The sequence below is a fragment of the Lichenostomus cassidix genome, chromosome 2 (genome assembly GCF_008360975.1).
Source record: "Lichenostomus cassidix isolate B80296 chromosome 2, HeHo_3.0, whole genome shotgun sequence".
NCBI classification, from domain to species: Eukaryota; Metazoa; Chordata; class Aves; order Passeriformes; family Meliphagidae; genus Lichenostomus; species Lichenostomus cassidix.
This window is the reverse complement of record NC_139482.1, coordinates 34114420-34129880: the sequence shown is the minus strand read 5'-3', so window position 1 is coordinate 34129880 and position 15461 is coordinate 34114420. Positions and strand designations below refer to the sequence as shown.

At 39.2% G+C, this 15461-nt stretch overlaps 1 protein-coding gene across 5 annotated transcripts in view; it reads right to left on the bottom strand.

The window, feature by feature from the left end:
* Positions 1–15461, bottom strand: part of CREB5 (cAMP responsive element binding protein 5) — a 257792-nt gene that overhangs the window by 163800 nt on the left and 78531 nt on the right. For all 5 annotated transcript variants that reach the window (XR_014849791.1, XM_085051007.1, XM_085051009.1 and 2 more), the window contains one exon: positions 10373–10545. Coding sequence is in view for 4 of the 5 variants with exons in the window: in XM_085051007.1 (XP_084907133.1) it covers positions 10373–10545 (173 nt within the window). In the remaining variant the exon portion in view is untranslated. The remainder of the gene's footprint in view (positions 1–10372; positions 10546–15461) is intronic.

The window sequence follows — 15461 nt, the reverse complement described above, 5'->3', positions numbered from 1 at the left end:
TGAGGGCCCTTAATTATTTCCAGGTCTTTCCAATAAGCAGTGTTGGCAATACAGCTCTTAGCTCTCTGTCCATCATATAAATAGCAAGGCAAGGCCTGTAAACATGGCAGGGGCGTCTCTATTTTCCTGTTTGTCTAATGGGCAAGCAGGAGGAGTAAGAAGGAAATGTATACCTCAGTGGTGGGGTTTTATTGTCTACATGGAATAGATTTGTTGGCTTGGAGTCATTTACACTGTCTTCAAGGACACAGCTTACAACTTCCCAACTTGGTCATAAGGAAAATTAAACATTTCCAAGGATGCTTCTTCCAAAACAAAAACCGATTTTTTTCCCCTTGAGGCTTGAAATGTGGTTTTGTGCTTTTGTTCTCAACCCCTGTTTTCTTTTATGTATGGGTTTTTGCTTCCCTCTGCATTTATGGGTTCTGCTTGGGTCCAATATTGTTTCTAGCATTTGCTTTATAGGACTTAGGGCCCCACAACCCTTGATGTTGCAATAATGTGCAACAAAAAGCTCCATGCTACCAGGCTGTGTACAGAAAAAGACCAGACTGGAAGGGACCCCAGCTTTCCCCACAGAGAAATATAGTTTCACTTGATGGCTTCTGGAATGAACTTTGCCTATTATGTTTTATATAGATTTTGAATAAATCCTCTGAGTCACAGATTTCTTATTGAAACAATAGAATTATATGGAGGCCAGGGGAAAATTTGGAAGCAAGTATAGATTTTCTTCCCTGTCATGGAGCCCAGAATCCATATCTTTCTCCACATCCTTTTAGTATGGCACAAAGGGAACTCACTGACTGTTTCCTTTCAACTTCCTTTGCTACTTCACAGTTGAAATATTACTCTGCTTCCTATTTTATTTCCCTACAGATCAGAAAAAATTCAACAACACTCTAGGTCTCTTTCCTCTGTGGACATGGAACAGACTGCAGAGAAAAGAGAAATTAAAACAGAATAAAAAGGAAATTCATTGTAAAGAAGTAAAATTTTCCACACAACTCTTCCATTTGGTGTATGTACTGATAGGCTTCAATTGTCATCTACAGACTATATAGTCAGTCTGGACCTGGTTTACTACCTGTGACATATAAACTCAGACAAAACCACTTGAAAAAAGCACAAATTGAGAAAAATAATATGAAATCTGTTCAGATTTGGTCTCTTTTGGTTATCAGTTACAGTTCACATCTTCAAATGTTGTAGGTGTATTTCTACAGTCGTTCATAACAGCCTGTTGAGCTTAACAGGCCTTCTTGTTTGAATATTCAAAAACTACTGCTGCTCTTTGCCCACTTTCATTGTGTTCATTTGTATCTGCCGCCCAAAAAAGCTACATCAACAACTCACAGCAATAATGAATTAATTAAGTCCAGCACGTCCAAAGAGAGGCTCCTTCAGACACATTAAGTCAGCAGTTATCTCTCCAGGGACATTTTGTAATAACATCTCAAAAACACTTGCTGAGAACACAAGCTTTAGCCCTGAGTGTGTCAGGAAAGCTTTCTGCATCCAGCTCTGCCCAGAAGCTCCAGGAGACCATCACCATTCAGATCTGTGCACCTCTTGCACATCTTGCTATGCAATACCTGGGACAACCCTGCATGTCACAAACCAGGGGCATATGGCATGAGCAATCACCTGTCAGAAAAAGAAGCCAGATATTCCACTGTTGCCAGCACTTCATTCCAAAGTGCTTAAAGGATCAGAGGCCCTTCAAGAAGCACCTTGCAGCTGAAGTGCTGACTGGTCACTCTCCAGACACCTGAGGCAACAGCCAGAGATATGATGAGCAACATCTGTCATACAAGGACTAATATAGAAGGGGAAGCTTTGCTGTTATGTTGTCCAAGCACCCAGCTTCAGGTGTGAAAGGGGATGCTCACAGCAGTGTGAGCAGCAAGCCCAACCAGCTGAGATTTAACCAACCTGGAAACCTAATTCATCACTCTAAGAAATTTCTCTTTATGTTCTCTATTTGAATTCTTTTTAGGTCATTTTACTATCAAAGGTGTGATCCTCCTGTCTTCACTTAGGAAATCACAGACATTTCTAAAAGGGGGAGAACTATTAGAACTTTAGACAAATACTGAATGGCTTTCAAGGAAAATTGTGAATTCCTCAGTGTATACAATACCAAAAATGCCAGTTTGGACTTGAACTCACATCTTTAGGTCAAAGCCACTATGAGCTGAACAAATGGTTCAGAACAACTGCTCTGCTAAAAAGTTAGAATTAAAATATCCAATTTCTAACCAGGTCTAGAAAACTTCAAGTTGCTTGAAGAAAACTTAAAAATCAAAAGCTGTTGTTTTCATTAAAGAAATAATGTGACTAGGAGCACCAGGAGTATTTCTGTATAGGATCATTTGATACTAACCGTGTTTGTTTATTTTTTTTAATCTCACCCAAACAGAGCAAGAGATGTGGAAGGACAGGAAAATATAAAGTAGTAAAAAGTATGAGCAAGAAACATTAGAAAATGAACAAGCACAGCTTTTTCTTGTATCACATATGTATGTCAGATAGGTACACACTGCATTTCAATCTGTAGGATTAAAAAAGAAGTAAGAATGTTACTTTGAGCCCTTACATTTACAGTACCAGTGAGCCTGGATCTTATAGTTAAACAAATAGATAAAAGTAACATAATATTCAGAATTCCCCAGGAAGTATATTCAATTCTCTTTATACTGTCAAATAAGCTAGGGATTTGGATTTCACTCATTTTGAGAATTGTTCACTGCAAACATTTTATTACCTCACCGAGTTTTATGGACCCTATCAGAACAGCTGCGATTCACTTCACTTGCAGCGGAGGAAGCTGGTAATAGCTCAAAGATTGCCCCCTTCATTTCATAAACCAATTAGGACCTGGATCCTATGACTGGAGTAACACAACCCCTTCTTTTACTGGCAAAATTCCACTTCATTTATGTGAGCTCAGAATAAATGTCTCTGTTGGCAGAACACAGATGCTCATAGCAGCAAATGTTTCTAAAACACACTCTCTAATTTGTTCCTTCTTCCAAGGAACACTTTTCCTGCACTCTCCGTCTACCTGCAGGTTCTGTCTAGCCATCAGTTCCTTGTTCAACTCAGCAGTTTTTTAATAAACATTGCTAAGAGAACTTAAAATTATGATTTACCATGTGGAACTTTGCTAGAAGGTCTCCAAAGTGACAGATTTGTTTAAATTACTTTTTCTTTCCTTTTAAATCAAACATAACATCATTTTTGTAAAGAACTAATTTTGGTGATGTTGTCATCTTAGATTTATCCATGCCTTTGATTTTAATTATTCGTGTTTTGGGAGGATTTTTTTGTTTGGTGGGGTTTGTTTTTTTTCAAATGCATATTTGGCCTGTCCATAAGTATAAATAGAATCATATATATGCCCTAAATGGGGCTAAACTGTACCATTGATTTCAAAAACCCAAGTCATCAATTAATAAGGAGGTCTACTTATACAGGTGGTAAAATAGGATCCATGTACTTTACACAAAGTCTATAATTCCTGTGTTTTTCCTCAGGCACTTTCCTCTGAACTATTGTAATTGGTTTGCAGCCAGGTACCAGCTTAAAAAAAAAAGAAGAAAAAAAAAAAAAAAACAACCCAAAGCATTAACACTTTATTTGCTTATAGTATGTTTTTATATCCCTTTGAAAGTGTTCAAAAAGGACACTGGCAAGATAAACCATGTAAAATTGAGGTGGTGTCTGTTCAGCCCATCAGCACTAATTCCATTTTTGAAACAGATACAAATATAACTTCTTAGTGGGCAACAAATCTTTTATCAGAGTTCTTTGCACATAAAGGTCTTCACTTTTTGCTCACTCGTTATAGCCACTGCGCCACCCCCAGCAAGCCCTTAAGCCCTTCTCTGAACTGACATGGTGTAAGTTAGCATCCCAAAGCTTTCTATTTCTTTGGAACCTGCAAATTATTCTCGTAAATGAAGAGAACTTTTTTAAAAAGTCTTACACTAAACAAAGTCTGTATTGTTTGAGTTACTGTTTTACTGCGGCTTAGTTACCTGTCAAACAGGCTGACACTTGGATAAAACACATACTGGAATCAAGCATCAGGGCATGTTAAGCACAAACCTGTGATGAAGAGCAGAGCTATGTGATTCAGCTGTGCAGAGCCCTAATGATCTTTTTCTGGTCTAGGGTAAGCTTGATCTGTCATATCAAACCCACTGCAACTCTGAGATCCTCTTCCATCCGAAAATGATTTTACATCTGTTTTAGTTCAAAGAGTCATATAAATCAGAAGCTCTGCCCATAAATTTTGATGACACCTTTAAAGAAGATTGATATAGTGTGCACTATATATATACGGGAGGTATGTAAGAGATACCAACCACTAAAATTAAGGAATCAATGCTGGGTTCTCCAAGTTCTGTATATCATATTCAAGCCCTATTTATGACTTTCTCTGATGTGAGAGCCAGCCAATGCCTATGAAAGCCCAGTATCTCAGTTCAGATACAATTATGGGTGCAGTGCACTATTATGACCTTGTTTTCCTATAGTTCTTGGGTGGGACAATCTTTTCGGGACAAAAACATCACGATCCATTTCTTAGAAATCACTTGCATGAGAACTGGCTTGAACATGGTTTTGCTGCCTATCTCAAACAACCATCAGGAGAGGGAGAGGGCTGGTTTCTTCTCATAATGCAAGACAACAATCTTAGTAAGAGTCAGTGGACTGAAAGTCATACAATATCCCCTATACTTCTTGGTTTTGGTGTCCTTGCTGTGGGAAAGCAACATTTCCAACAAACTTAGGACTTCTGTAAAGTAGAAAGTATGAAGTGTAAAATACATTGTGCATAAATAAATTTAACCACCATGTATAACAAGTGCATAACTTTCAGGATAACTGTTGACTTCAAGTCAGGTAAGAAACTTGAAGTTTCACTAAACTCTCTTCATTCCAGGTTGGCAGGCTATTTATTAGCTGGCTAATGATCTTCCTTTCAGTCCCCCAAAAGTTACCTTGATATATGTCAGCCCATTCCTAGACAGTACAGCGAGAAGAAGTTATTGGGAAGGCAGAGGAGTATGTTCTTGAGGGTAGAAGATAGATGTGAGCAAGCACCTGTTTATGCTGAACCTGACAGACTGGTGTTGTTTGCTCTTTTTCCTCCTGACTCAGCAGTATGAGAAAAACTGAATCAGCAATTCCTGAACATGTGATGCAAACAACAACAGAGGAGGGTGGAGAGCAGACAGAATTCCTAAACATCACAGACAGAGCAGCATGGTTTGGCCTGCAGGTCAGTGTGTGGACCTGGGCAGCACCTTGCAAAAAATAAAATTTGGACAGAATGACACTGTCAGATGCTCTTTCTTCCCACCTCTCCCCTTTCCTCCCCTTTCAGTGATCTCACTGACCTTCTTACATCCTGCACAACCAAGGCTATGGAATGGACTTGATCAAGTGACTGAGTGGTCATTTGATACTTCATCTCTCACTGCACATTTCTTCTCATCTCACAACATATTGTGGTACTTCAGTTCAAACACGTAAGTTGGAACAGAGGCTTTTATCCCACATTTCCTGGAAAGGGAACTAGTCTTTGAATTTAATAAAAGCACATCATTCCATGGCCTCTTTGATGCCACACACTCCACCAACTCACTAAGAGCTTAAAGAGAGATTTCCTCTTGGATGTACAAAGATCTTTCTCAGTCACCTGCCTATTCCAAGTCCCTTCCAGAACTAGCTGCATTGTGGAAGCATTTCTGCCTGTGATTGTCTCTTACAGGAGTCTTTTTTGTATCATCAAGCCATAAAGGATGATAAGAGGATACTCTGAGAACTCAACCATCAGTTGCAGTCTCAGATAGCTTGCACTATCTGTGCTTGCCACATAGGTGGTCTGTTTTGCCATCTGAGGCCCTCAGATGAAGACTGAGAAGTTTTGGGGTTTTTTTTCATTTTACAAATGGCTAAGGCCACCAAACCTCTGTTATTCCCATTACATGCATGGAGTAGTCAGTTTTTCTGACTACTGCATTTCCCATACCCCTCAGTTTGAAAAGCATTCAAACCCATGAAAAGATGATAAACTGGAGCTAGAGAGACATGTGTGGCATTGTGAGAAGAAAGAGAGAGGAACAGTGAGACAATGCTTAGGTGTTAAAATGAATACTGCACATGGGGACTGAAAGGATGTTCTCCCACTGGTACCATGATTCTTCAGTACATCAAGGCACCAGAGGCATCTTCCAAACCCCTTTTGTTGCCTTCTCCTACCTGCTTGCATTTCACCAAATGTGGTTGCAATTTTTCCCTTTTGATGCTGTGCCAGAAGACCATCTTATCTCGATTAAAATGCTCTACAACACTTTAAAAACAGATAATCTACATCACATGGTTAGTGCTCTATGTCCACTTTGGAGCCTGAGTTCACCAAAACTGGATTCTTTCTCGTTCTCCATTTAGCACAGTGTTAATAACGTGCTGCATTTGTGACAATCCTCCATCCTCCCATGTTCCTTATCAGCTGCAGAGCTGTACCAGTGAGTTTCAAGCTAGAATAATTACTGGTTATGTCCACTGCTAGCTTGAAAAACTAGCTTGAAAGCAGGTTACCTTCTCTGTGAATGCTGAGCTATTACGTTGCAGCTACCTACAGTATTTGATAGCCTGAAAACCACATCTTTCCTGGTAAAAGATGTGTTCAGAGCAACCAGCATGCTGTGTTGTCACCAATTTGTCTGACCAGAATTTTCACACACACTGCTGTATACTCAGTCGCTGAAAAAATTGAGTGATTTTAAAAAAGAAGACAAGCACTGCTATTGTACAGCCTAGTTCAGAGTCCCATATCTTGAGCTGATTCAGCTTATCTGCTTTTTTATACCTTTGACAAATGTATGTATTATATCATTTTTTCTTGCCTTCCTCCCTCTGCCATACTGCTTTTCCTCCATGTATCTTATCTCAAAACGATGTGCTATTAATCAGCCAAAGACACCCTTCACTGCTAAGTGTTCCTCAACTGATTTTTCATCAGCACAAGTAGTTACTAGTTCCAGCATTCCTCCCACATGCTGAAGGCTTGGCCGGGAGGGAGGAGGGATGGCAAGAAGGTTAGAGACTGCCTTACCACATAAATACTATCTGGGACCTTTATACCAACCTGCCAGTTTGCTGTAATGTTAATGTTGCTATTTGCTCTCAACAAAAGGAACATGGTGGGAGGAAAGTGGGACTGCACCCTGTCTTATTTTTTAAGTTAATAACCTTCATGCTCTTCCCTTTATCTGATTAATCTGGCTGGATGCCTGTTCAGTAGTAGCTGAAGCTTAATACCTGAAACAATGTGTGGATATACACTGTGCCAGTAAGACTTGCCCAACACTGCACATTCTGTCATGTTTTCCCATGCCTTGTGTCGATATCTCATTTTGTATGCAAGCCCCCAGAGTAGGGGATAGGAAAAAAGAGAGGCATGGAGGGAGAGAAATAGGGAGGAAGAAGGTTAAAGGGAGAGGAGAAGAAAGAGAAGGAAAAACGAAAGTAGGGGAAAATTACATCCCTTGGGAATGTCAGCTGCTACAAACTCGCCCACCCCTCACCATGAAACGAGCTGTGTGCGGGCACAGGTGGGTCCCATTCTCTGTTACTAGAGCACAGCCTACAAACAGGGGCTAAATGAAGACTTTCATTGCTGTTCCCTGTTTTCATTGGAGCAAGGCCATCATAAACATTTGCAGGTGGCTTGGCCATAGTCTGACACTAAAATATTTGTGGTTGTGATAAAAATCAGAATATTGCTACAAGATGGTTCTATATAACCTTCAGGGCTTGGTCTTGCTCCTACAGAACTCAGTGAGAGTTTTACCCAGTTTCTCTCTGCTGGTTTTATTGCTCATTAAAAGGCATTTTCTCTGGCACAATTCTTCATGGTGAGGACTCATCTACCCTTTGGGGCAGTTTCAGATAATTTAAAAAAAAAAAAAAAGGAGGAACTCAACCAAAACCCACTGATTTGGGCACCTCAGAATTTAGGCTAGTTGAACAGCCGAGCAATCTCAACTTTGCAAGGCCAAATCCAAACCACCAAACTTTGAAGAACTCAAATATTTTCTGAATTCATCTGGATTTTTTTTCAGTTGTTTAATAACAAAACATTTGTCCAGTCTGTATTCCTCATGAATGAGTCGTGGATATAATTCTTAGCACATTTAGAAGGATAAGATGAAGATAAATGGAAATGACAAGATATGGTCTTTGAATAAGTAAAACAGACACCACAGGGACAAGACTGAAGGAAAAGAAGACAAACAAGGATGCTCAACACTTTGGCAAGTAGAGTAAGTTGAAAATACAGCAATTATCTCCTAGGACACACCATGAACAAAAAACAAAACCTCTTAGGAAGAGGGAAGAATGGGGAACAGAGTATGCTGGAGGTCACACCATAAGTCTCATTCACACACCAACTCACACAGAGACTAAAATGCTGACAATTGCCTCCCAATAAAGCAGCTTTAGACTCAGACTTAGGAAACATTTGTGTGATTCAGTCACAGGGAAGAATTAAGATATGTCATGACAAAGTTTCCCAAATGAGACACACCACTGACTAGGAAAAGGCCTTTTTATCCTCAACCCCTCCAACTTTGGAGATTCTAATCACCATGGCCCCGAACCAACACAAACCTAAAACCTGACTGACAGGGTCTTGCAAAACCACATGCAGTTTTTTTCTCATTATATAGAAACAATTGTTTGAAAGCCAAGTACAGTCTTACATAAAACACCTCACCACTGAGTATTAAAAGTTGTTTGGGGTTTTTTATGCTTTTAATTAGGATCATAATTACCACTAGACCTATTAAGTCACAATTTGAACAGGAGCTTAATCATCCTTAACGCAAATAATGGCATTAGTTAATGTTTTTCTTTCTAAAACTGAAAAAGAAACTGTTTCTTCCACCCTCCCTCTCTCCCAGCCCCGTCTTTGAACAAAACAGGACACATATAAGACAACAACTTTCCTGGATTCACAGGCAAATGGAATTGCATGTGAAATCTCAGGGAACACTGCATTTTGTCAATATGTAACATATAAAAAGAGCACAGCTATCAAATATGTTTGTTTACTTGACCCTTCCTACCAGATTCAAGAACCAAATCCTGAAACAGTGGTAAGAAGGAAAATAAATGAGTTTGGCCAGGAGCACAAAACTAGGGCAGCAGATGGAATGTGTTCTGTGCATGGCTGGGTACCCCAGAGCTCAGTGCCATGGGCCACCCCAGCTACCACAGGAGACGAAAAACCTGTGGCCTACACCAAGAATCTTGAAAGAAAACTCAAGAATAACTGGATTTTGAGTTTTCAGTGCCAGGATTTCACTTTTTGGTTTTATTCTGAAAAGACTGCAAGTTGATCATGAATTATTTAGACAATGACTGGGGACAGAGACTGCTGTTGCACTTATCACATAATGGATGTGACCAAATTACAAATGACAGATAATGAATCTAGACTGCTGCTTCTTTCTTAGTCCACTAATATATCTTTTTAGCCATACATTTTCATGCATACCCCCCCTGCCCTTTCTCAGAGCTCTGTGACGAAAAACTGTACTCTCAACCCATCAGGGCAATTTCTGTACAATTAAAAACAAGTTAGTGTGACTTATGAGGACCTCATACTTGCTGGAAGTAACCAGGTGTACCAAAGATAGATATTTCTGTTCACACAGTTCTCCAAGCATGAGCACAAAATTGGCATTCAAGCCAACACAATAAGCATCCTTACTGTCAATTTATGGTAATAAATATGGATCCATCATCACAAATTGAGCAACTGTTCACAGAGACCGCTGTGCCAAACTCCATTTATCTTGTCAGTCTTTTTGTCTTCCAGCATTCCTCAATTAAACAGAGGACATAGGAAATATCTCAATCCTATAGAGCACCCAGAATTCCCACTGAAAGAAGTTCAAGGATCAGCTTCACAAACACTCTGTCTTTCTTCCCAGAGCAGTTACAGAAACAACATAATCTTCAAACGTAAGAAGATAAAAAGAATAAACTGGATGGAGAAAACAGGACTTCCTGGGAAGCACAGCATTCTGTCCTTGTTGAACCAGGGTGCCAGATCTGGAGTAACCTGGCCATGCCCCCACAGTCTGCAACATGTGCTGCAGGGGTCCTTGATCATGCTGGCAGGGTCAAGTGCAAGCTCTGTAACCTCAAAAATCACGAGAACAACATCTGCTCCTGCACGCAACCGAACCTTAAGAACCACAAGGACATGAGGACAACACCTGGTCCTACAGGCAGCTGCTGGAGCCAGAGAACCAGAGAAATGAGAAAGTGGCAATGGACTCACCCAATCTGCCGATTTGTGGAAGGTGCTTGTGTAATGACAGAACTGGACTGTGGAGACGGCATGGCTTGTTGAATCACAACACTGGTGTCGTGGTTTGGCATCCTTGTGTTTGTCATCTGGTGGGATCCAGGTCCTGCCATTGCTCCGCCAACTGTGTTATGCATGGAGATATTCTGTGAAAAGAAGGGAAATGGGAGATGGTGGAAGAAAACAAAAAGGAATAAATGTCTTATCTTGGTTTTCTCTTCTACAGGAATACTATTAGAAAGCTGAAAGTACCAACAACATGAAATTTACTGGCTCCTAGTAAATCCCAAGTCAACAGATCTAGTTATAACCAACAATAAAGAAATGAAAAATAAATATTTACTTTCACAGGGCAATACAAATGGAAAAATACCCTCAAGTTGACTAATCACTCTTCTGTGATTCTGTCTTGTGATTTATAATGGGGATATTTAGCACATAATTCTCCTAACCGAACACAATATGAGTGCAGGACACCTTGATTTACTGCATGGGCTGTTTACTGTTTACTGTGTACTGTGTCTGCTTAGACTGAGAAGCAAATGAAGTTTTACAGTCCCAAAGTAACAAGCAGTACATGGTACATCATGAAACAGCCATTTCTATTAGCCTCCATAGATTTTGTAGAGCCATAATATCCCAGAGGCTTAGAGTAAAACTGTATTTGCACATATAAAACCTCTGCTTCGGGTAACTCAGAGCTCTTAAAAAGTTCTTCAAAACAAAAAAAACATTTCACAGATAAATCATATCCACTGAGCAAACAATCCATGAGAGACCAGGATACTGCTAAGGAAGGAACCATGGAATAAGACTTCTCTCCTGTTATGCCTGTAAACACAACACACACTGCTGCTAAACCGCAAGGTTTGACTTGGCCTGCATTTAAAAACAAACAAAACTCTCAAGCCAGAGATAAGCCACAGTGTATACATATGAAAAATATGGTAACCTTGAGAGCATTATTTTTCCTATCAGGCATCAACGTGTGAATTGTTAGCAGCAAGAGGAAAAGAAACTTTCCATTGCCACCTAATGTTAGGCTGAGGAAAACGGGGGAAAAAAACCCTTATATGCACACTGCCACTAAGACTCACATGAAGCACCTTCCTGATCACTGCAGTCCTGATCAGGATTAAAAAACAAAGTTTTATTTCATTCAAAATTCCAATTTGTGAGTCAATTTGTCTAGGAAATACACACAACCACCACAAAATATGGATAGATAAAGTTGGTGAGAAAGGGAACTCAAAGCTCTCATAAAATGTGTAAAACAGAAGAAGCAGAAAACATTTTGAATCCCAGCCATAAAAGAAAGATTGTATTATGAACCAAGCCAAGAATAACCCCTTAATGGAAAAGGAGAACAAATAGTTAGAGGACCCCAACTGAAGGCATTAGTTGTCATCCCCTTATCTCCCAATTTTATATATTTCATGTGATTTTCCAGCATAATGTGGACACAGGGATATCTGTTTCTTTTACAGGAATGGTTCCAGTCTTCATTAACACATAAAGAGGCAGAAGTTTTGCCTACAATTGCGTGGTAAGACCATCTCACCTGGAATGAAGAGGACACAGCTTTGAGTTCCTCTCCCAGTAAATAATTTACACTTTTTTTTTAATGAATTAGGTCTAGAAGCTCCTTATTAATTTAAGTATTCACTTAAGGAGCATGAATTGCAGAAGAAACCGCACCAAAGTAATATTTCATAGGACAGTAATATGTCATGACCATCAGGTAATAACCTTAGAAAACTTCTTCAAAAGTTCTACTTCATCTACCACATTCCTATTAAAACATCACTTCTTCAACATATTACTGGTTTCTGATGAAAAACCTGTTCAGTTAAAAAAAAATACAGCCAAATCTAGCTCCTGATTCAAACCGGTAATGGCTTTTTTAATAATGGCAAGATTTTGCAAAAACAGATCTAATGTCTATCCATGTGCAGTAAATATTTTACACTATCACTTCCTAAAGTGATCTTTAAAGGAAACATGTATGATGCCATGAGTCTTCAAGGCCTTGGAATGGACAGGATGGAAATCCATCACAAGCTTTAGACAAGTGGTACCCTGGCAGTCACACAGAGTTTTACTGAACATTGTTGTACTATGGCAGGGCAGAACTTAAAGACTTTATATCAGATTCCTGTGCTCCTAGATTAGGTATTCCCTTTCTCTTTTCCTTCTCTTTCCATTTTCTCCTATAATTACAGAGCTCTATAAGGTACAAACATGAATTATGATGGGTAGGGAAAATTTTGTTTGCCCATAAGACATCAATAATCATTATCTTACATTTTTAAACTTCTAACAGTTTTTCTAAATTTTCACAATTTCCAGTAAACTGCATCCTTTCACAAAATAGGCTAAATATGTGATGCTTGGAGAGCAAAAGCAGAGTGGAAACCTGTCAATGCTTTCAGGTGTCCATTCTTCTCAGTAATGCAAGCACTGCTGTTGGGCAAGCATATACTGCACTGCCAAGTAAAAGCCTGAGGTTTCCCAACAAAATGTCAAACTCAGCATGACTCTGACATTCATAAGAAAAGGATTTGGCAATCTCAGAATAATTTACATCAGTGAGATGCTTGTGAATTTACAGAGCAGTTCAAGCAAGTTCATACTTTAAGGACAATACCTGTGCTTTGAAAGGCGGCAGGAAGGTAATGCACAGTAGATCTGACACTAAGCCTATCTGATCTCGCTGTAGGCATCATGACATGCAGAATGACTCTGTATCACCAGCACAGCAAGACTAGGCTCGTTGCACGTGTGATGCAGGCAGTCTTCTGAGCTCCCAAAATGGTTTTGCTGTGTTGAGCTCTGCATCTGACTCTGAGTGGATCTGGATAGGATATTAATGAGCTCCTTGCAGGGTCGACAATGCACTCTTATAGAAACTGAGAAAATTCAGCAACATTAGCTGAAACTGAGACCTCCACTTCCTAGCTGAATTGTTGTTTGGTTAGGTTGCTTCCAGCTCTACTTTTAAGGAGGTCTTCATGTTCTTCTACTAGGCATCCATTAATAATATCTCCTTGGATTCCCCTTTTCGTTATCCTCCAGCTCTTACACCCATGGTTAAGAGTATTTGATACTAGGTGTGAAATACTCCCAGCATTCCAGCTCAGAGAAGTCTTACAGGAGCAATGTCACAGGCTGAGCTCTCCCTCTGCTTTTAACATTCCCAAAACCCATCCATACTCTGCGAGGGTATGACACACACACACACACACACACACACACACACACACACACACAGAGTTTTCTCAGGTTTCTCCTCAACTCTGCTTCAGCACTAGAAGAGAGCATATATTCTTATCATTATTACCTATTTTATTAAACTGAACCTAAGTGTTCACACAGGGAATAGGCCACCCATATGTCAGGAGATGTAGAGACACGGAAAACATCCCCTGTCTTAAAGACTAGTTTAGTGACTCTTAATTAAGATCCAATATATGAAGAGGAATTTATGTCCTTTAGAACTAAGTTTCATCCTCACTAAAGTTTCTAGTCACTCCCACTGAAGCAGAAGCTAGGATTGTAACACTGAAGAGCTTTTACAGAGATACGCTGCTCACCAGTGTGCTCATGCAGTATTCTCCATCAATATTTTACATTCAAACAAATTACCCGAAAAGCAACAAACCATATCCACAAACTGCTTTTAAATCAACGTGCTCATTCTCAGCCTTTCCAGCTGTAAGAGGAAAGCATAAAGATCATCATCATCTTAATTTCTCCCCAGTTACACTTCATGGCCCATTTTAGCTTCAGACTTTGAAGAAAACATTTGAGCATTTTTCTCCCACGTGCAACCATTTAAGTTTGGATAGGCAACACACTTCTTTTTTTCTAAAGGCTAAAAGCTTCTTGAAGTTATGCTTCCATGTTCTGGTGGAGAGGATTACACATCACTCCACAAGAACACACACCCTGTTGGCAAGCACAGCAGAGAAATGACGGCTACACAGACATAGGCAAAATACACCCAGGCAGTCACCATTTCCCCTAAACCCTGGCTCTTCCAGAGAAACACCCATCCATGTCACACAGCACCACCTGAAGTCCATCACCATCTACTGAACTCAAAGGATGAAGACAACTGATCCGTCCTTTACCATCAGTTACAGTATTCTGAGTTTCAAACAAAGTTTGCTTGTGGTTTTAAACTGTAAGTTCTAGTTTCTGAAGCAAAATCTGTTTTTATTTTCCTACTGTTATTTTTTAACTGTGAGGTTTACTAAAAATTACAAACACCAGTTTACACAAACTGCAGACTATTCAGGTTTGTTTCCGTGTAAGCTTTTAGATCAATACAACTGTAACCTACAACCAACTGTTCATAAAGGTATTTTGCAGACTATTATATAAATTCTCAAGTCAGAGGGTATTTGCCATTAAAAAATGAAATAAAAATGCAGTTAATTTAAACACAAAACCACTTTTTGCATATTTTTGTTTACTGCAATAAAATCATGTATCAATATTTGCTGTACAGCAACTTAAAATATTTTCACATAGTTCAAGAAAAAAGCATCAACTTAAAAATAATATAGGGAGAAATCAAGTATACAACACTATTTTAGAATTTATTCAAGCTGTTCTCTCAATTAATATATTTTGACAAGGACAATTATTGTAAGACAATACACATTTAAATGGCAGCTACATGTGCACTTTTAAGAAACCTACAGTAATACACTCAGTCTGATTACTGAGATCCTAACTTCACAATATATAAAAAACTCGAGTGGAAGCCTCGAATGACACACTCAATCACTGCACTTGCTGCTTACACAACCAAAGAACCTGCTCACTTAAAAACTTGAAGACATTGTTGTAAAGAAAATTATACACTAAATGTGGCAAATAATGCCAGTCTTCGAAATTATTTTATTCATATATAATCTCCATCAAAATTACTGAGCCTCTGTGAATTCTCAGAAGAAAAAGATAATCTCAAAACAAAAGTTAGCAAGTCTCCCCAGAAACGGTGTCAACTTATTTATTTTCTCATTATTCAGATCAACATGGAAGGGAAACACCC